This window comes from Galendromus occidentalis, unplaced genomic scaffold (assembly GCF_000255335.2).
Source record: "Galendromus occidentalis unplaced genomic scaffold, Mocc_1.1 scf7180000075612, whole genome shotgun sequence".
NCBI lineage: Eukaryota > Metazoa > Arthropoda > Arachnida > Mesostigmata > Phytoseiidae > Galendromus > Galendromus occidentalis.
In genome coordinates, this window is record NW_003803602.1 from 973,839 (window position 1) to 993,469 (window position 19,631).

Sequence of the window (19,631 nt, forward strand, 5' to 3'; positions counted from 1 at the left end):
TCAGCATCATTTCCGACGGAGACTTATGTTCAGTTGTCACGCAGGAAACGAGCATGAACGAGGAAGGCGCTAAAATTCGAAACCTTGAAGCATAGTCTGAGTTTTTGCGGTTACTCGCGACCATGATGAATTGTGGGTGACGCGACCTAGAGGAAACCCTATTGAATCCCGAACTTAATCGTACGGGAGATCGCGGACCAATTTCCACCCCCTATGTCACACCGTTGCAGTGGTCGTTCTTAAGTCGGTCGAGCGATCAGCACTGGTCTTGCTTGCAGAGAGCACATCGCAAAATCGTGAGACGTGGATTCTGAGCGAGTTCTCGAAAAGAACCTCAACCGGCTCGTGCTACGAAGGCGTGATCGGGGCTCGCGCGTTGGGATTGACGTGGTTCCGACTCCCGATCGAAATGACGATTTAGCGTTTGACAACGACGTCAGTGTTATCGAATTGTTGTGCGATGGCCGGAGGAGTTCTATCGAGAAATGTGCCATACATATTATCCCAGGTGTCGGCAGCCACCTCCAGCTGCTCCGGATTTGTGAAAGGACTAAGTTTACTCCTGTTCATCGGATACTGTCTCTCATACAACAATGGGATCTTCAAAAAAGTCATTGTCACACCAGCGTAAGTATTCGACATCCTGTCTCGTTCTATTCTCCTCGTCCCCCTTCCAGTGAGTTCCGAATTATCTTCTGAGCTCAGGATTCAGCAGGACGGCTCTCGCGCGAGGCAGCTCGATTTGATCGATGCCTTGTGCTCGGTTCGTCTACTTATTCTCCGTCCACCATCAGCCTCTGAGCTCCGGCCGAGCATCTTGCTGCTCTGTCTCTTCTTTCGTTTCGTTCCGTTGGAACGACTCGGTCTCGTCTGAGCCCCCTACAGTGGCGTAGAGGACCCGGAAAACCCGCTCCAATGTTCCCGGAAAGTGATACAACGTGATGGAGAAAATCCGAGCAGGTGTATTGACCCGGCATTTTTTCTTCCGCAGATATATCATGCCGCCGAAGTTTTGCGTTTGGACACTATTCACGCACTGTTTTTTCGAGAATAGCATCCTCATGCTCATCGGTGACATCGTCGCGATCACACTGTGTGGGAAACTTGTCGAGCCTCTGTGGGGAAACGCTGAGGTGAGAATGAGCGAGGTCGATCCGAGAAGTCCTTTGAATCTCCAAGTAGCCAGCTCATCGGAGAGCTAGTTGCGAGTTCGACACCGAATACATACGATCGGACACCTCGAACCTCTTCCCTTCTCTGCTTTTTAGCTTTCTTGTAGGGCTAATCAATGAGAGCATCGAACGTTGAATCATACACAGACGACTCTGGGTTGAAAACCTTGTGGTTGTGAGCCGCGACCCAGAGCAAACACTCGACCCCATCCCCCGCCCCGCATTGCTTCCTGCATGCTCGATCCCATTTCTCCTGAGATATTGTCGAACTTTGTGGATCCAGCTCCCTGCCGAGCGATTCATTGGAGCTGCCTTCATCAGAATAGTAACGGCGGGGGATCATCTAGCATTTGGCGGCAGGCCCCCGTATATGCCAGGGGAGACGAGCATGGATCCGCATCCCGCATCCATTTGATCTGTTGCGATTTAGGGAGCTCTGCGGTGGGACGGGGAATAGTCGTTTCAGCACATGAGAATCCCATATTCATTGTTGACTCCTTCGAATTACTTGCAGGTGTTGTTATTCTATTGTGTGGTCAACGTGAGCACGGCTTTCCTGTCTGTCGTGTATTTCATCCTCTTGTACTGGTTCACCGGTCAAGCGATATATCTTTTCAACATTGAAATTCACGGCATGGCGGGCTACACGGCAGCGATCATCGTAGCCGTCAAGCAGCTGATGCCTGATAACGTGCTCGTTGCTCTTCCGAAGATTGGCAAGCTACGAAACCGCAATATGCCGCTCACAGTTCTGGCACTGTCGATTCTCTTGTATACGATCGGTATGCTTCGCCCACCGTATCCCGTGATGTACCTGTCCGGCACTCTGAGCTCCTGGCTGTACCTTCGGTTCTGGCAAGCCCACTCGAACGGCTCGAAAGGGGATATTGCCGACCATTTCTGTTTCGCCAGCTTCTTCCCAAATGTTCTCCAGCCTCCGGTTGCTGTTATCTGCAACGCCATTTTCGAGTTCTTCGTTAAAGTCGGCGTATGTCGAAGACCGGCGAGAAAGTTCACTATGGCAAACAGTGCACCGAGTATCGCCATCAACATGCCCGGTTCCTCCAGCGGTCTCTCGGCGGCTAACTCGCCCGCAGATGATGCTGAGAGAAGGAAGTAAGTCAGTCAGTCAGTCAGTCTGTCTCATACCGTTTCCGGAGTTCTCATCGCGTCTGAGAACCGGGAAGAACTTCTTTCCCCCCAAAAACAATTTGGTGTCGGTTCTTCTGAATCGCCCATGGGGGCATCGAGCGATATTTCTCACTCAGCGGCCGAATCTTTCCTTACAGGCAATTGGCTCTGAAAGCATTGAACGAACGGTTGGCCAAAGGAGGGATGTCGAAGTCCCCGTCCGCTCCTTTGTTCCCTCAAAGTCAAGGGAAACAATCAAAAGAGAGGTTGATAGATGTTTGAGTTATTCAATTGATTGGCAACTGCGTTTGGAATGGGAATATTTTTGGATCGGAAATTCTTTGACACTGAAGGACGAACGACAAACACATAACTATAAGGACTCGAGAATAGCGGATGAATCATTGATATTGAGCCCGATCCACTCACATCCATGAGAACTCGCAATAGGTAAACATGCCGTATTCTGGAACAGTGTTGTACATACCATGTTATTTATTAAAGTTCTATGTTTATACTCTGAGCTTATCATATTTCGCCTAATTTGTGCGCAGCATCAAATCTTTGCGAAGGTCTGGAAAATCAACAAGGTTTTTTATTCGAAACTAATCATATGAAATCGTGAACTTCCTCTCACGAGAGAATGTACCAACAACAGCACCGCTCATCACCCCAAAAAATGTTCTTTACCCTAATTTTAGAATTGTACACAATTTAGGCGACATTCCCTGGAAGCATTCCACTCCTCCCAATCACTCCGCGGACGATCCCCTTGAGATAATCGTCTATTCATTCAAGGGCTGTACAGATCGGCGAAATGCCAATAGTGTCGCATGCTCCCGATGGAGAGCTTCGCTCGATCACGCTCCAGGAAACCTATGCTCGCAGCCTCAGCCGATCGAGACATCAGAGGACCATCAATGACGTACATGTCTTCCGCTGCATCAAGCATTGTAGTATTCGAAGAAGTTTGATTTGGTTTTGTTGAAGCATATTCGGCACTTCAAATCGTCGGTTTTCTCCACACATGCATCATGGTAGTTGTGCTCGCAAGCGAAGGCAATCACGTTCATCATCCGAGTGGCGTCTCTCTGAACGATTGGCCGATTACAACTCTGTCGGGGGAACGAAAACATCACCGCTGAATAAGACGAAGAATCACCATCGAATATCGAGAGCTGATCGATACCGTGTTCTCCCAAGGGCTACTCACTTCACACAATGAGTCTGCGGGAACATGAATCGGTTTCCGCCGCAAATTGAAGTGTCGTTCGAACAAAGAGCGGTGGTTGCTGAGAATGATCTTCTGGCAGCTCTCTCGAAGAGCGATTTGGAGCTTGAAGTCATGGATGATTCTGACCAACGAATCTCTCAAATCCGGGATCTGGAAATAATTTCAGACCCGAGTCAGAGATCCGCCGAACGCCTCGTGATGCCTTTCAATCGGAGAGTTTCACACTTCGCAGGGACCAGTCCGGAGACCGATCGAACATGGTGGTGGGATTGAAAGGGACTCGATGGGGTAATTTACCTCAAGGCCCTTCGGTATGGCTCTGATGAGCATTGTTGGATCGATGTAATTGCCGATATGGTTCAGGAGGACGTTGAGGAGCTGAGGTCTCGAAACACAGAGATCAATGAGGATTTGCCACAGGTCGTCTCGAGCCTGTTCTTTACAGAAGGTTATGGCCTGCTCCACATCTTCCAATTCGGTCACTATCAACGTCAATGCTTTCCTGTGATTGCCCATTCTCTCATACAGGAAAGCGGTCTCTTGAACCAATCCCTGTTCTTCGCAGAGGTGCAGGGCCCTCTCCAAAGGGAACTTGTTCGACTTCCTGCAAAGCATAAGTGTCTCGAATCGGAAGCAGCACACAGTTGGGTCTGAGGATTTCGGGGAAGTTTTCGGACCGGAGTGCACTCGATGATATATCTTCCCGTAGGGAGGCTACTGAGATACGAACCTCAGAAATGGTAGCAGAGAGTCCGGGTCGTGCCTTGCGAAGTATTCCACAAGTTGTCCGTGGTCGCCTTCGTCGAGGGCCCGCGGCTTTCTCGCGAACTTGCAGCGTAAGTATTCGAGAAGATATTCCCTACGGTCATTCAATCGCCGGCTCACCTAGAGATTGGTTTAGGGGGATGCCTTCAAAGGGAATCCAATCGAATGGGGAATATGCGGCAGACTGTGAATGAAAGTGAAGAGAACTTACCTCCTTCACATCGTAATAGTCGTGCTTCGCGAAGAAATTCGAAGCTTCCTTGTAATCGATATCCATAAGCTCCAGTATCCGTTTGAAAATGTCGTCTTTGAGAATATCGAAGTGATCGCGAAGAAGCTCGTGCACCCATTTAGCCGCTCGGATGGAGATGAAAATATTCAGAGCTTCGGCGTATCGCTCTTGATACATCAAGAGCAATCCTGTGGGGGAAGGATATGTCGTATCGAGGTCTACCCTGTGACAATTAGCGGTGTCATGCTCCCAAACTACTCGACTGCTAAACCCACCCACGGCTTCCTCCAATCTCTCATCAGGTGCGTACTTCAGACGCTCCTCAATCGCTCCATGAACGATTCGAGGATCGTAGAGTCCTTTCCATCGCTTGACCATCGCAGGAAGTTGCGCGGGTAGGATCTGGATGTACTCGTTCAGCATGATTTCATAGCTTTGAAGATTCAGCTTCTTGTCCTTTCGCTCTGGAAAAAGTTTTCGTCTCCGGAGACGCTTCGGATCGGGAGAAGCTTCGCGGTACGCGTCGAGACAGGAGGTACGACATGGCGTTATGGAACTCACGAGGGATATAGTTGACGATGATGTGACATTTCTTCCGTGTGGCCAAGTTGAAGATCAATTCCTCCCATAAAGCTGATTGTGATCCGAAGATCTTCTGGCAGAGGGGCCCAACCTGAGGTGACGCGGAGAGGAATGTTGGAGTCCTTCATGATTTCGATATAGGTACCTACCCCCTAAGAGTAGCGACCTCGCAGGATCGTGAGTGGAACCCACCTGGTCGTATTTCTCTGTGTCAAGCAAATGATTGAGGTAGTATTTCCCAACGACCAGGAGACTATGTCGCTTGATCTCGGAGCTACAGTTGACCATGACCTGCATGGCCTCTTCATACATCTGTGTGGATGAGGGGGCAAATCACAACGAATCGCGTCGGAGCACCATAGATCTCACGAGAAAGATTCCTGCCGGACAAGGCGAAAGAACTGACCTCGTTTCCTATGAGTCGGTCGATGTGGTCGTCTCTATCAGCCGGCCTCGCCACGACGAGCTCCGAGGGGCTGAGGATGAACCACCTGTACATGCATTCGAGTCGTTTAGCGGGGTTTAGAAAAATAGTGTGGCCTCTGGGATCAGGGAGGGAAGCACCGGGTATCCCGGAGGATATGGTGTAACCGCGTTCCCTAGGCTTCTTTCCCATGCTGCTCGCCTTCCTCTCTCATTCACGATTGAAGTTCCCACTCGAGGTGAGAAGGGGTCGCGCATAGATTCGATGCGTAGAACTTCCCCTTTCCGCGACCCGGATGAGGAAGAATCGGGACGGGAGGCGAGGATCCTGCCCGCGCAGGTATCCAATGAATCAATCTCCAGTCTATTAAATTTCTCTGAGCTTCATGGAGGAAGTACCATACGGCTGGAGCCGCTGTCCGCCTGGTACGCTCGGGCAACGATGGAGAGCCTGATTGAGGTTCCACATGGGTTCGCTCCATATTTCGATTCCGTGGAGCCAATCAGAGGACCGATTCTCACACGCGGAACCTTTCCAAGGCCTCGCACAGGAAGGCTTCCTCGTTGCAGGAAGACTTTGCTCACCTCTGTTCTGACGTCAAACAGCTCAGGGAGAAATCCGTTCTCAATTTCGATGTCATCTTCAGAGGTATCCGATCCGAAGATAGCTTTAAGACAGAGAAATCGGGTCAGATTCGACTATCAGGGGGCCTCTCATCGGAGTATGACTGATACGCGATGATTCGATGCTGCGATTGCGTGAAATAATTCTTCCACTTGAACATGGGATCACCTGAGTGCAATATTTGTTGTGAGGCTCCAACAATTGGAACAGCATGTGCGATGTATTGTCTCTCCCATCCATTTTTTCTGTGCCGAGTATGGCAATGTTTGAGCCACACGGGGCGAGGCCACAGACATAGATATCGTCGGTTGTGAAGATCGAAGAGATCTCCAGGTAGAAGCTCGTCGGTGAAGAGTGTGTCCGACGCATCTCGTCATCCTGTTGAGGGAGCGGACTTCGGTTGGGAGACATCGGATTTGTTCTACAGGTATTTTTTTTCTCACAAAGTTGACCGCCTGTTACATCGCGATGCGTTCGGGAATACGGTGAAGCTCCGAAGCTCTTTCAGATGCGAACCTTTTCTTTGATATTGCACATGTTGATCCTGTCGGCCCAACCAACCAGTAACTGACGATCAGTCATCCAGGCCATATGACACGGGTAGAGCTCAGGTGCGAGAGATGGGTCCTGGTCCCTCCTGAACTTGCAAAGTACGGCACACATCGACATGTCGAACACGATCACCTAGGAACGTTCGGCGAGGTCAGCTTTTCTACGCCCAGAAGGGTTTCGGAGACACACCATGGAATGAGCCGATGAGTTCTCTATGAACCAGGATACAATTATGGATTCAGCGACGAACCGATAAGTCCGTCGCGAAGGCAGCGAAACGGTTCTGCCACGAGCAAGTCCTGATGGGCCCTTCACCTCTAAAAATCACCGACATCCGATACTTGTTGAAGAAGTTCTTCTGATAATACATTAGCTGAAACGGGGTTTGATTCACTACCATTGAAAGCGAGCTGGAATTCGGATGGGCTCGAATATCTTCATAATCATATATTTTTTTCTCCTACCTTGTCTGTGCCGATTATGAAAGAACGTTTACTGTCGGTCGCGAAACGTGGGTTTAAACAGCAGAAATGAACGAGCTCTTCGAAAGAGAACGCGATATTGTTGTCTTGAGAAGCGGTTCCGTGAACGAAAACTGAACCGTTCTCGGAGCAGGATGCCATGTATTCCCCTTTAGCGTCGACAGATATATGGCACACTGGCGTCTCGTGACTCGTTAGGGTTTTGGTTTTGTTGCCTTGGTGGTCGAGTATGTGGATCGACCCCGTCAGGGTGCCAACAAGGATGAACTGGAAGCATAGGGCATCGGTTTGCAATCGGATGAAGGGTTCAGGCAATTCGAGTCGTCTCGAGTGTCTGGGGATCGATGCTTAGATATCGACGCAGGAGAAAGCGAGGATAGAAATACACACTTTGTCGTGGACAGCAATGCAGGACCCCACTTCTGTATCGAGTACGATCTGAGCGTCATATGGGAGCCTCTCGTAATGGAGTGCTCGTTCGTCATCCTCTTCAGAGCTCTCGTGACTCGACACCATCTGAAAATGAGAAAATTCCGCGGATATATCAAATCCGTAGTGCTGTACCAACATTCGACGATAGGAATCGCTTCGTTGTGAATCATTCGACGATACTCCTCCCCCAATTCTGTTCGAAACTCGTCGCCCGCAGGCTATTGGCGATCATACGCAGCAGTATTCCCGAGAAGATCAAGAGGTTCTGGTGTTTCCGTTCTCTTTCCGCCGACGAGAGAACTTCGTCAATGAGCCGGAGAGCTCGGATTCCAATTTAAGAGAAGCGTCACAGTTCCTTAGTCACGTGCGGATGAATAAGATTCTGCGATACGAGCGAGCAAAGTCGACGCTTGCTGACAAGATTGACGATAGTATTTGGAACTCACGATTCTCTCCTTTCGTTCTATCACATGTGAGCTGATTCACAAAACATGAAAACTTTGGTGTTCTTTTCGGTGAGATCGTCAGCTGATCGAATCGCTCCGGCAATCGTGAGAGGGGGCCGTACGGTGTTGTTTGCCCGGCTGCGGCGCGAATTTCGAACGCCTGTCACAGCGGCGGCAGCGGCGGAGACATACGATTGAATGATTCGGTATCGACGTTCAAAGCCCTGCGGATGAGTTCTGACAGCTAGCTTGCAGGAGTGGATACAGCCGTTCTCGTCATTCTCCGTACACGAATTGAGTCATTGAGAGCGGTGGCGTACCGAAGAAAAACTCGGGCACGCTCATCATCGATGGATTTCCGTGGAGCCCGCTCTCGCATTCGCATGCATCCTCAGGCGTTGAAAGGTCTCCAAGCAAGGCAACCTCAATGGTATGGCGGGTTACCGTATCTAGAGGAGACGTCAGGATCTCTCATGATACTGAACTTTACGAATTTTCCGAGCTGCGATAGGTGTTACGGTGAATCCTCTCCCGAGAGGGCGATTGACACGGCTTTCTCTTGTTGTGCTAAGGTTTTGTATCAGGCTTGAATAAAGCTCCTCAGAACCGCGCGGAAGGGTAGTCGTCATCCTGCTCTGCCCTCGGAAGCGCCGGAATAGTTGTATCCAGATCGATCCCGCAAGTCATACTGAGATCGGAGCCAGATCAGTGTTCTCCAACTAATCCTTGTGACCAGGGAGCGATTCCCACTTTCCTATCAATGAGGATCCGAATTTGCTCCATATCAAGGCTCGTTTTACTTGCATACAACGATATCACACGAAGCTGTCTATGTACATGAGAACGCGAAGATTCCTCTGACTAATGAAGGGAAGGATTATCCGCAACAAAATGCCGTTAGGGCGCGAGGATGAGTTCGCTTCGGTATCGTCCCAAAGCTGGGAGTACCTCGCGTCCGGTTTGAGGGTCCCCAAATGCATGAGCAAGCGGAGCTGCAGCGGGAAGATTCGAGGACCCGAAATCTTCGAAGGGATCCACTCGACTTTGAGGACAGAGGAGGAAATGTGCACGGGGCTCTTCCATCTCATCCCACGCCGCTCACGCGAAGGCAAACACCAACGACAATAGTTTGGCAACGATCAACCTCATCAACACTGCGTCGCAAGGCGGATCTCTCCGAGGAACAATAGCGATAGCGATGGCAGCTCTTCATTTTCCGGAGGACTCATCCGTCCCGTTTCTCAAACCCTTGGCGGCGAAGGTTGCGCGCCTTCCTCGGTTGTGGAAGATTCCTCCGTTCCGAACGCAGAAGTCTCGGCTATGTCGGGGAAGTCTCTACACGATACGGATCGTCGAGTGCCTCTCTCAAGCTGTCTTCGCTTGAGTTCCTGGAGGATTATCAGCTCATTGGTGAGACGGTTGTCTTCGCGGATTTTCGCTTGAATAGAGCGCGGAGTATCTGGGATGAGCCAGCGAATCAGTGTCGTCAATATGACGATGATGTTCTGGAAGGGGAAATTGACTCCCATCAGGTCCCATTTTCACTATCCTGTATGAATATCTACAGCGAATTCGACCTCGACGAACCTCGAACAGGAGAACGAAAACCAATCGCCAAACGAAGATCTCCCAGTACACGACCGTTCTCTTGTAGGCTCGGTCTTCCCAGGGCGCCGAACGATAATCCCAGTAACGACAGTAGGTTGAGTTCCCAAGCCGTTCGCGATGCCTTAAAATCGAACCCGGTTACGTGGAACGTGAGATTAGAGGCAATGGAAGTTTTCACCGCTCAGAATAAACTTACTTGTGGTTCACGTTTTTATCATAGTGGTTCGTATCGAAGTACGAGAGCGTGAAGTTCACATATCCGACCAGGTCCCTATTCGGATTGTATTTGAGCAAATAATACAAGCGGGGAATGAGCTCGGAAGTGAATGCGATTATGCCCGCGTTGCTTAACACCGAGAACTTGCCGAGGACGTCCATAATCCTGTACCAAACTCCTGTGGGGGAACATTCGAACCTTGGTAGATATCACCGAAAACAGCCGTTGGGGCTCGTTTTCTTCGTCGCACTCACCGATATCCTTCACCCGCTGACCTACAGGTCGACGGAATTGGAGAAGGAGTTTCCTCGCGTCGAGTCGGATTTCAAAAATATTGTTGATCAGGGCGAAAACGGGAGCCAAGGGGAAAGCTGCCACGAACAAAGTGACGAAACCGTATTGGAGGATCATTTCGAGGTATTCGAAGAAGAGACCCGACTGACCCAGTTCCGGGAGACAGTAGTCCCGTTCCCAAGGTCGGTCGTCGTCGTCAATCGCACCTTGAGCGGCCATCTTCTCACGGATATCGGCATTCTCCGAGGACTGGAATGAGTGAAATAACTTTCGAGATGCTTGCGCTCGGACCTCCGAAACTTCCCAATATACGTTCGGGAGCGATTTATCCTCTATCGCAAGAGCCTCACATTATCGATCTTTGGTTGATTCTGAGATTGTAGTAATTTCATGAGGAGTGGCCACAGGAACTCATAGAGAGCCGAAATGAGCTGTTTCCCCACCATGATGACGGCGAGCTGAATCGAAAGTTCTTGGAAACATCCTCCGGTACCGCAAGCTTCTTGCTGATATGTCCCCAATACGAAATTGTATTTCCCGGGACGTCCTGAGAACCTGCAAGTCTCCGTTTGCTCAGTGCGTGGGAAGAGAGATCGGGGAGGTGCAGAGATATCAATTTGCAACGTCATCGATTTATTCGCATTCCACGCGAACTCACTTTCCTTTGAAGACCGCGATATAGAAGATAGACGCGTAGCAGTTCACGAACTGAAAGAGGTACATCTTGAGCGTGAGCGAGTCATCGTACTCGCTCTGAGTGCGCGGCATCTCCATGTCCGTGAGTTTTACGGCAAGTTGGGAGTAGATTGAGTTGAACAGGACGATGCATAAGAGGTTGATGAGAGCGGCGCTCGTGGAGACGATCACCGAAGACGTCACTTCGTCGCCCCCTTTGAGCGCTAAAACAGTGCGGAAAGCCATCCTGGAACGGAGTCTTCGAATGAGCCCCTCCGAAAAACCAATCAGCTTCGAAGAGGGATCTAATAGAGCCAGACGTGAATGGATAGAATCGAGCTATGAAAACTCCAAGTATCTGATGGCGCACGGCATCCGTCATTCCAGTGCATATCCAACCTGTATATTATCACCGCTATGGCAGCCGCTACGCAGAGCAGGATCGCGAGAAGAATCACCGAGATCGAGAATATCGTGTACGGGAGTTTACGCCTCCAATAGGAGGGTTTTCGGAAGTCGTCCGTATCCCGACCTTTTTGCGCATATTTCCGTCTGAGTACCGCCATTTCGGCAATGTATTCAGGTCGAGAGTTCTCCTCCAGAGTGTCGAATCCCGTCAGATCCCATTGGTAGGTTATTCGACTGCAGTATCTGATGAGCCAAGAAGCAATAGAAGAACAAGTCTGAGGAGAGAAAATTGAGGATGCCTATTCGGATCAGTACTTGATCTCGTTGAACGGAAATCTCACCGTTTCCATAATTCGAGAAACGCTGCGCTCCACAACGCGACGAAAACGCTGAAGCACACTGTAGCTGCGTTGTCGAACAAGTAAGTCAACATCGAGTGTTTGCAATTTTCTTTCAGGTTCCAGTATTCACAGCCAGTATCACACGTCGGGCACATGACAAGGCCTTCAAACCGCTCACAAACATCCAGGCTGCAAGCGAGAATGAGACAATGAGAATAATGGTGCAGCTCGGGCCGTATTCTTTCAGCTCTTGTGCATTTCGCGAATCATGGTCTTGCTCGACGGAGAATTTTCGACTCGCCGCTCAGAGGGGCTCGGAGCAGGACGAGATCTCGGGAGACCCGGAAGATCCTCTAATATCACTGATAATATCAGCAGTATACTCTTCTTGGTGCGCTTACGTTGGGTCGTTTGTGTGCACAGTTAGAAGTCCGTACATGAAAGTGACGATTCCGACGATCGAGGCAGGCACCAGCATGTACGTGTAGAAGCCCAACCAGGCAAAGTACAGACCAACCTTGACTCCGAAATACCGCCGGATGTCGTCGAGCGGTTGTTCTTTGAACGTGGAGAAAAGTGAAGCCCATTGGGTCAGTAATAGGTGTCGCAACGAGTGATCGGCCTCGGTATTCGATCCTTCGTGGAGGGGATACGCGGCCATGTACGTGCCGTCGCGTATGAGGCGATCGACTCCGAAATCGAACGACTCTTCGGATTCGGTTCTGGAGAAAGTTTTCCGTTGCAAGATGTAGTTAACGATCTGAGACCGCTGTGCTGAACTGAAGAAGTCTTCCTTTATCTCCGGAATGTCGAATCTGTTGGGAGCATAAGCTCATATTTAATTTTCGAGGGCGTTCGTTCCGCCATCGGGTTCTGGCGCTCCCATCGACTCCACCCGGGTCCAAGCGAATTTTTTCCCTGTACCCCAATCCCTCCGATAGGAGGTAAATTGTTTCACTCACAGGTATTCTTTCGTTTTTGAGAACGTCACAGCGAACTGCTTATGCATCATCTTTTTCGTCGGCCTTGGCTGAAGGCTGAGACGCGAATTCCCGAGAGCTCTTTCGATTTCTTCGTTCCCGGCGAGCTGGAAACGCAACGGATGTCAGCATCGGAGCAATTGGGGGGCGGAACGCTCCCCGAAATCCACTCTTCGACTTCACTGAGCCGTAATGTTTGTCGAAACAACTGAATTCATGCACGCAAACATCACATACCAAAGGCTGGGAATCCAGCTGCGTGCAAACAGAGTTAATCATGAGTTAGAATCGCGAGCGCAATTCGACATCACCGTTCGCGCAGTTGACATCGCGATTACCGACGAGAGACATCAAAGAGTCAGTTTCAGAAATTCAGTGGATAGATTATGTTGGGCGCTGCGAACTTTCTACCCTGGTCTTTGATGTTTCCCCGGCACGTTATTCGCGTGAATCTGCGCTAAGCGACAGTTCTCGGTCCAGCACCAATTTAATACACAAACCTCTCTGTTTGGGGGGGCTCCTTCATAAATCGCCTGCCATTCCTCCCTCCTGAGGCAGCTCTGTTGGATAGATGAGGTTGGGAATTCGTCAAACACACCAATCAAAACCATGCGTGTTGATGGACGCACCGAAGCTTCGGCGCTCAGTCTCAGAAGCAATAATTGTATGTAGTACATATGTACGACCAAGCTCGGGAAGAGAACATGTGTACGCACTCGACACACTTGTTTTAGAACATCGTCGGATAGGAATCCGAGTAAATTCTCAAAGGTTCACATACCGCAAGCTGAATGAATTAATAGACAACCGGCATGAGTGCGGGAATTGGACCCCATGAATCATGAGGTTTCTCCGGTGAACGCTCGAAACTCACCTCTTTGACCGGCATTTTGAAATGCATAACTTCTGCATAGGTACTGAGGACTTCCCAAGGTGCGCTTATTTTGATAAACATGAGCCCGCCTCTCTTTGCGTTCTGGATGAAGGATCGGATGGGGTTAGGAATAGAGGCGTCCCATTCGAGCGAAAAAGAGCAATGGCCACTCAAATCCGGCGCTGTCTATGCGGAGGAATAGAAATACTGTAGAATACTCACTGCCTGAACATAGTCGAGTTTGAGCCCCGCTCGGAGGAGCTCCTCCTCGAAAATGTCACGCTTCCTCTGACCATCTGATTTCGTCGGATTATACACGAGCACATAGTCGACCTGCATCAAAGGTTCGAGTATGAATTTGCAAACCGGACAATATTTCACTTTCTTCGGGAGCATCAGGGATTCTTCATTCGATCTACTATGGTTCGTCATGACTCGCGGCGGGCTGTGTTCTCTGTACCTGTGAGAAGCCGTCTGACATATAACACACTCCTGGCTTCTTGTCCTTCTTTCCTCGACGTTTGGACCTGTCATTTTCGGAGACGAATTCAGCGGTAAGAGTTTCGTGCAGAATATCTTCGTAAGGGCCCTTACCAACAGTCTCGTCTGCAAATCAAAGCACCCGGAGTGAGATCTGACGTCTGAAGTCCCCTGCGATGCAAGTCGTTCGTTAACGAGTATTCAACACAGCCTGACATCGAGGAGTTGACTCAAACGTGGATATGGAGGAACAATCATCCAAATCGTGCTCGATGCATAACACGCGCACCGGTACTCATCCCCGAGCCGAATCGGGCTCCCTGTGCTCGCGGTATCCCGCAATAACCGCACTTTGGAAATGACGCTAGGTTCCGAATAACCCACGGTTCTTCGAATAGCCGTCCACCGCTCAATTCGCTCTAAAGTGTCTGATGAGAGAGTTCTAGGCGAGCGGAGGCTTCTGAGTCTGATTTTCCCTATGAATGGATTCCCCCGGCGCGCAGCGGATCTGAATTCTCCGCAATCGGAATCAAGTGGACATACTCACTCTGGTATGGTGACACTCTGATAGTGAAAGCTCGACGTTTATTCATCACCAGGTGGCCCCGTCAAGAACTCATATCTGCGTTCTCGAGCGGAGATTCTCAGCACTGACTGCATTCACAGCAACAGAAGTCGCCGACGGCAAAGCGACTCTGCTTTGATTGGAGCACCAGCTCTACCAGCTCAAACCATTCGTCGAGAGTAATCAGGCTCAGAACCCTCTGCTTGTGATCTCAAGCGAGCCTACCGCGGGTTACGTGACATGAGGGGACTGATGACTTCCGGTAACGAAATCTAATCTAGTGGATGGGTTTGGCTGAGTGAGATAAGGCCCGGGAGGAGATCCGACCAACTCTTTCGGATGCATGAGTTGGACTATTCATTCGACGAGTTTTTCCGCTTTATGCAGAGTCGGTGATGCTGGTGAAGCCGCTTGATTCCAAGAAATGTTTTCTGCGGTGATTGATTGCATCTCGGAATCGGCAGATGGACATTGAAAGAGACGATTGCATACGAGTGTTCTCAAGAGCTCCGGAATCACCCGGATGATCGAGGTAAAGGAATCCGGGCTGGGATACGAGGAGCCACAGTCGCATTCGGAGCGTCCGCGTCGATTCAGTGACCTCGTGGATTCCGCGGCGGGCGTCATCGATCAGTACGGGCAACTCTCGGGCACAGAGGCAACTTGACCAACACTAATTTCGAGCCGTTGGAAGCTGACGCATTTCGCTGACGGATCGAAGCCGTTGACTCAGAACATACGTCACGCTAAAAAATACTGAGGGAAATTCCACTGATCGTCTCGCCGGAATCTTGCCCGCAGCAAAATCTGGATTGGAGGCTCTACATCGTGTCCAAGAGGCGAGAGGAACTTTCCGGGATCATTTTCCATGATGCTTTGAGGTTTCGTCAAAGCAAGCTTGTTTCCGCCTGTCGGGAGCTGCCCAATGGTATCATCCTCAGCGGACGGCATAAATCAGCACGGAACGAAAGGGATTTTTCTTCGCGGGATAAAGTACCAAGTAGTTTTCCCGGTCAGCATCGATTTTTGCGGTCAGTCCCGAGGGGAAATCGAAGTCGTCTGACGGACTTTGTTCGCCAAGGTCCTCGAGCGCCGATGCGACTCATGAGGTGGACCCCAAAGTTCCTGCACCTACCGAAGGATCCGAATGGCTTTTCTCACGCAATTATTTTATTCATATTCATAAAAACAATTCTTCCCTGCAGAGAGACAGGATTCGAGAATGGCTCTGAGGAACGCTCGGCTCCACGAAAGCGTCGACGAGGGAAATATGCTTCGAGCGGCTTCTCTTTCAAGACACGACGACAGAGCGATTTCCGATAAGGAGTTCTGCATAGTAAACAGTCCCTAGAATCCGCAGTTGTGACATCTATGGTCATTGAGCAGGTCGGGAGGTTTACATAATGGTTCGAACAACGAATGATGTCTCTGCAGCACCGACCACACCCGGGCGAACTCTGAGGTGGGCTCTGAGATCTGATTCATGTGAGCCACGCTTCGCGGGCTAGCGAGAGACAAAGCCTGACGAAGTGCATTGGGCGAGTAAATTCTGACCGCCACAGACAGGGAAGCAACCAAGGTTCGTAAGGCGACTATCGGATCCATAACAGCTGATGAGACCGAAATGATCGGCTCCGATATTATTTCCCGTTGAACATTTCTGGTTGTCTGTTTAAAGCCAACACTTGCACACACACGGCAAGAACGCTCATCCTTGAACGACGAACGGATCACGGAACTGACCGAGCAGTGTTCCGCAGTCCGATCAAGAGGTGGAACTTTTCCCCTCTCTGTGAACACTCATCCGCAGTGCAATATGCCGAAGAAACTTACCGAGTTCCAGCTCGAACATTCTGACTAGACTCGGATCGGACCGATCACTCGAGCGAGGAGTTATTCCACAAGATTCACATGGCGGCGGTGCAGTGCTTCGTTTACAGTTGTTCGAATTTCTGCCGTGCTCCTTCGGCAGCGACCGGCGAAGATCAGCCACGCGAAGTCGGTGAGGGCACCGCGCAGCCGCTGTGCTCTACGGCGCTCACGCTGAAGGATAACGTCACATTATACGGTGCACTGCCAGCGAGAAAGAAGAGAACGCTCTTTCGGCATTTCGCTTGTCCTGGCTTCTTGCAAAGCGACACCAACTCAAGGGAGCGAACTCGAGAGAATCGTCTCGGCACAGTGGTTGGTTTTCTCTGTCAGGTCGTTGGTGGAGAGGATGCGCAACACGAGAAGAGACTTTTAGTTAGAGTCGAGACAGGGCAAAAGTCTGCTGACCGACCGACCGACTGACTGCGCGAAAAAGAAGCGAGACGCCAGAACCGAATGTGTCGTTCTGAGACAGATCGACGTGACACAAACCCATCGAGTGCATATCGAGACGAACGCTGCCGCGGCAGCATCAGCGAGAATCGATAGTTTTCACCGTAAACTTCTCCGAAAGAGACTTCGAGTCGGGAAGTAGCGGAAGCTGTTTCTTAGAGCTAGAATTCGATAAAGAGCCATCGAGCCGAGAATCGATGCGCGAGTTCGCTCGAAAAGGAAAAATGCTGTTCCTGCCAGGGCTCGAACCTGGGACCTTCCGCGTGTTAGGCGGATGTGATAACCACTACACCACAGGAACCGTAGCTATACGCGGCGACCCCGAAAGAGCCCCAGGAAAATAATCGTCGCGGATAACGATTCCGATGTATCAGTTCAAGATGTAACGAATAGCACGGGCGGGCGCGGAGAGAGTATCCGGATATCATATTGAGCTCGAATTCTGGATAGAGAACGAGTTGCCAGCCGGTCTCCCGTCTGTCCTGGATGCTGCATCGGATGCTTCCCCAAGTTCCCGCAGAGAGCAAATGAATCCAATGCTTTACTCACCCTACTTTCCAAGGTGGAACACATGGATTCAGCTCCACCCTCAGCCAAGGGCTCGGCGCGCACCGGCATGGCCGCCGCTGGAAGACTTCCAGTCAGCTGATCCATGGACACACCACGAAGTTTCATGAGTGACTACGCAGAGCGTAAAGCTACTCTGATTTTTCCCGGACGCTTTGGGAGATTACGTCCGTAATGTTCCCCTGTCATCGCCACATGGCGAGATCGTGAACAACCGAACGCACAGGTCCTAATTTATTTACCAACAATGGAGCGCAAGGGCGGAGCGTAACAGATGTGCATAGGCGACTTTTGGCTTGTCGCGCCTTCACAACGACGTAAAACGTCCTTGGAGATTCCTCGGAGCCCAGTGAAATAAAAACCCCGATTCAAGTCTAATCCTCACTCTCCATGGGGAAGCGCAGCCTGTGAGAAATTCTCTTTCTTTGAATACGCGGAGGTCTGAATAAAAGCCTATTTTTATTCGATCTTTCATTGAGATGGCGGAGCTGACAAATCCTCGCGACTTGCTTTCATCGGATAAATTACATCATTGGAATTGATTGACCTTGTTCCTCGACTCCCTGCTCGAGGAATTAAGTATTTGTCTACGTGGGACCTTCGTGCGGAAAATCGAAGATGCTTGAACGAGTCGAGACCTAGCTCATTTCGAGGCTTCAACGACGAGCCAGGATGGCGGCGCGTATGACCGGAGGTACCGGAGCCACGATTACGCGAAAGATGATTTGGTGTGGGTAGAAGAATACTGCCTCCAACATCAGACGGGGTGAGACCATGTTTGCGATCAATCCGTACTCCCACTCGATTACGATCCCCACGAATCTGACTCTTTTCGGCCAAACTTGTACGCCATCGAGCTAGAATGGGAGAAAAAGAGATGGGAGTCAATTGAGCCGAAACAGATCGATGACCAGCGGGAATATATTCGATCCCGATGTCCCAAGAATCCCAGAATCCACATCTCGCTCATCGACCGGCTTCTTTTGTGAGTACCAACCTTGCGAAAATAAAGCTGTTCTGTAGGAATAGCGAAACTGACGGTGCTTCGAAACTGTTCTGGATTAGAACCCACGTCGAGCCGAGGAGCGCTCCGAATCCCATGACGAAGCCGATAAAGAGCCAAGCCCGAGCCCCGGATGGCCCACATGCCGCTTCCGTGTACGAGCTCTCACCTGGAGGAAATTCACAATCAATATGATGATTGACAATCGAAACTATAGCATTCCGATCATTGGAGGTCCTCGGTGATATTCGTTCGACAAGGATCCCATGAGGCGGCTGTTGCTTGTGTCGTCTCCAGTTGTATGTATCACGTCCTAGGGTCGTTCGGGAAGCTTGGCTCTCCTAGCCCTCTTCCTCTCATTCACAGTGGTTACATCTGTCTAGAAATATCTGCAATGCACTCACCGCGCACTTGAGCGTTTGAAACTAGATTGACCATCACGAGACTCAGCGTCGAGATTACTCCGATCGCATGTAAAGCTTTTATGTCTGACGGATGCTGCACGGAGCAGTCAATTATAATCCACCATCCGATCGCGAACTGAAACGAAATCTCGTGGTGAGCGAACTCCTTAGATCCGTCTCTCGTCGGAGATATGAGACTCCCGCAGAGACCAGACTCCTCTTTTTGCAATACGCGGGTGACTCACCAAAGTTCCAGATATGACGGCGTAGAGCTCATTACGACGCTCGGTGAAGTCGAGCCATTCCGGCCGATTGCACGGCAGGTGGAGACAGAACGACATTCCGAGTACCCGAAGAGCTGCTGAAACGGAAAACGGAAATATTTTAGCGATATTCTATGATTAAGGACGAATGCCTCGAGCAATCCCCAGTCGGAGAAGTCCTTAGACTCGTGAGCTCTTCGCCTATGAACGCAGCTTGGAGTTCTTGGGATCTTCTAGCTATTGAGCTGAGTTTCCGGAGCTGCATCCAAGGCCCGAGTCCTGCGTCTGACTTCATGCCAGTTTCCTGACTCAGGAAAAACGCAATGACGGAAAGATTCGCGCCGTCGGCGCTGGCCAAGACATTGCGGCATAAGAATAAATTGAATCTGACATTCTGACTCACATGTTCCGACTGAGACCGACAAAATTTCCCTGCAGATGAGTCTCTCAGCAAGCACTCCCGCAACTGAGGAGAAAGTCGAATGTCTCACTCGGGGGGAGCATCGAAACAATGATGACGTTGATCTTTACTTCCAGCATTGTCAGTGATGCAG

At 50.4% G+C, this 19,631-nt stretch overlaps 4 protein-coding genes and 1 non-coding gene across 5 annotated transcripts; 1 reads left to right on the plus strand and 4 right to left on the minus strand.

The window, feature by feature from the left end:
- The first annotated feature begins 73 nt into the window (after window positions 1-73).
- LOC100901570 (transmembrane protein 115) lies at window positions 74-2,826 on the plus strand. Its single transcript, XM_003737680.2, has 4 exons — window positions 74-627; window positions 992-1,133; window positions 1,687-2,288; window positions 2,462-2,826. Exons 1-4 carry the CDS (start codon window positions 461-463, stop codon window positions 2,583-2,585), a joined length of 1,035 nt encoding a protein of 344 aa, XP_003737728.1. The 5' UTR covers window positions 74-460; the 3' UTR covers window positions 2,586-2,826.
- On the minus strand, window positions 2,780-8,174 carry lt (vacuolar protein sorting-associated protein light). The gene is made up of 16 exons (XM_029112132.1): window positions 8,077-8,174; window positions 7,589-7,714; window positions 7,181-7,465; window positions 6,967-7,089; window positions 6,681-6,848; window positions 6,333-6,533; window positions 6,125-6,207; window positions 5,523-5,607; window positions 5,309-5,428; window positions 5,096-5,207; window positions 4,810-4,998; window positions 4,514-4,722; window positions 4,268-4,422; window positions 3,835-4,141; window positions 3,517-3,687; window positions 2,780-3,418 (listed from the first exon to the last, which is right to left on the minus strand). Exons 2-16 carry the CDS (start codon window positions 7,712-7,714, stop codon window positions 3,248-3,250), a joined length of 2,505 nt encoding a protein of 834 aa, XP_028967965.1. The 5' UTR covers window positions 8,077-8,174; the 3' UTR covers window positions 2,780-3,247.
- Window positions 8,175-9,317: 1,143 nt separating this feature from the next.
- On the minus strand, window positions 9,318-16,370 carry LOC100904736 (anoctamin-1). Its single transcript, XM_029111895.1, has 15 exons — window positions 16,352-16,370; window positions 13,934-14,079; window positions 13,696-13,806; window positions 13,474-13,575; window positions 13,094-13,159; window positions 12,582-12,706; window positions 12,021-12,434; window positions 11,620-11,808; window positions 11,270-11,521; window positions 10,854-11,117; window positions 10,546-10,750; window positions 10,156-10,435; window positions 9,881-10,079; window positions 9,664-9,805; window positions 9,318-9,581 (listed from the first exon to the last, which is right to left on the minus strand). The coding sequence occupies exons 1-15, from the start codon at window positions 16,368-16,370 to the stop codon at window positions 9,318-9,320; spliced, it is 2,778 nt and encodes a 925-aa protein (XP_028967728.1).
- Window positions 16,371-17,068: 698 nt separating this feature from the next.
- TRNAV-AAC (transfer RNA valine (anticodon AAC)) lies at window positions 17,069-17,141 on the minus strand. The gene has a single exon. It is a non-coding gene; the product is annotated as a tRNA-Val (tRNA).
- Window positions 17,142-17,851: 710 nt separating this feature from the next.
- Window positions 17,852-19,539, minus strand: LOC100902000 (transmembrane protein 50B). Its single transcript, XM_018640362.1, has 5 exons — window positions 19,481-19,539; window positions 19,060-19,175; window positions 18,815-18,950; window positions 18,405-18,579; window positions 17,852-18,264 (listed from the first exon to the last, which is right to left on the minus strand). The coding sequence occupies exons 2-5, from the start codon at window positions 19,153-19,155 to the stop codon at window positions 18,213-18,215; spliced, it is 459 nt and encodes a 152-aa protein (XP_018495878.1). The 5' UTR covers window positions 19,156-19,175; window positions 19,481-19,539; the 3' UTR covers window positions 17,852-18,212.
- Between the last annotated feature and the right edge of the window lie 92 nt (window positions 19,540-19,631).

Excerpts from the sequence above, each read along its gene's own strand:
- LOC100901570 (XM_003737680.2), top strand. The coding sequence starts at position 461 with ATGGCCGGAGGAGTTCTATCGAGAAATGTGCCATACATATTATCCCAG. Across the intron at positions 628-991 it reads AAAGTCATTGTCACACCAGC|ATATATCATGCCGCCGAAGT; the intron begins GTAAGTATTCGA and ends TTTCTTCCGCAG. Across the intron at positions 1,134-1,686 it reads CTCTGTGGGGAAACGCTGAG|GTGTTGTTATTCTATTGTGT; the intron begins GTGAGAATGAGC and ends AATTACTTGCAG.
- LOC100904736 (XM_029111895.1), bottom strand. Across the intron at positions 13,576-13,695 it reads AACTCGACTATGTTCAGGCA|AACGCAAAGAGAGGCGGGCT; the intron begins GTGAGTATTCTA and ends TCCTTCATCCAG. Across the intron at positions 12,707-13,093 it reads CCCCAAACAGAGAGGTTTGT|CTCGCCGGGAACGAAGAAAT; the intron begins GTATTAAATTGG and ends TTGCGTTTCCAG.
- lt (XM_029112132.1), bottom strand. The coding sequence starts at position 7,714 with ATGGTGTCGAGTCACGAGAGCTCTGAAGAGGATGACGAACGAGCACTC. Across the intron at positions 7,090-7,180 it reads TCATAATCGGCACAGACAAG|CTAATGTATTATCAGAAGAA; the intron begins GTAGGAGAAAAA and ends ACCCCGTTTCAG. Across the intron at positions 4,723-4,809 it reads GAGATTGGAGGAAGCCGTGG|GATTGCTCTTGATGTATCAA; the intron begins GTGGGTTTAGCA and ends CTTCCCCCACAG.
- LOC100902000 (XM_018640362.1), bottom strand. The coding sequence starts at position 19,155 with ATGTCGTTCTGTCTCCACCTGCCGTGCAATCGGCCGGAATGGCTCGAC. Across the intron at positions 18,951-19,059 it reads CCGTCATATCTGGAACTTTG|TTCGCGATCGGATGGTGGAT; the intron begins GTGAGTCACCCG and ends ATTTCGTTTCAG. Across the intron at positions 18,580-18,814 it reads TTCAAACGCTCAAGTGCGCG|GTGAGAGCTCGTACACGGAA; the intron begins GTGAGTGCATTG and ends AATTTCCTCCAG.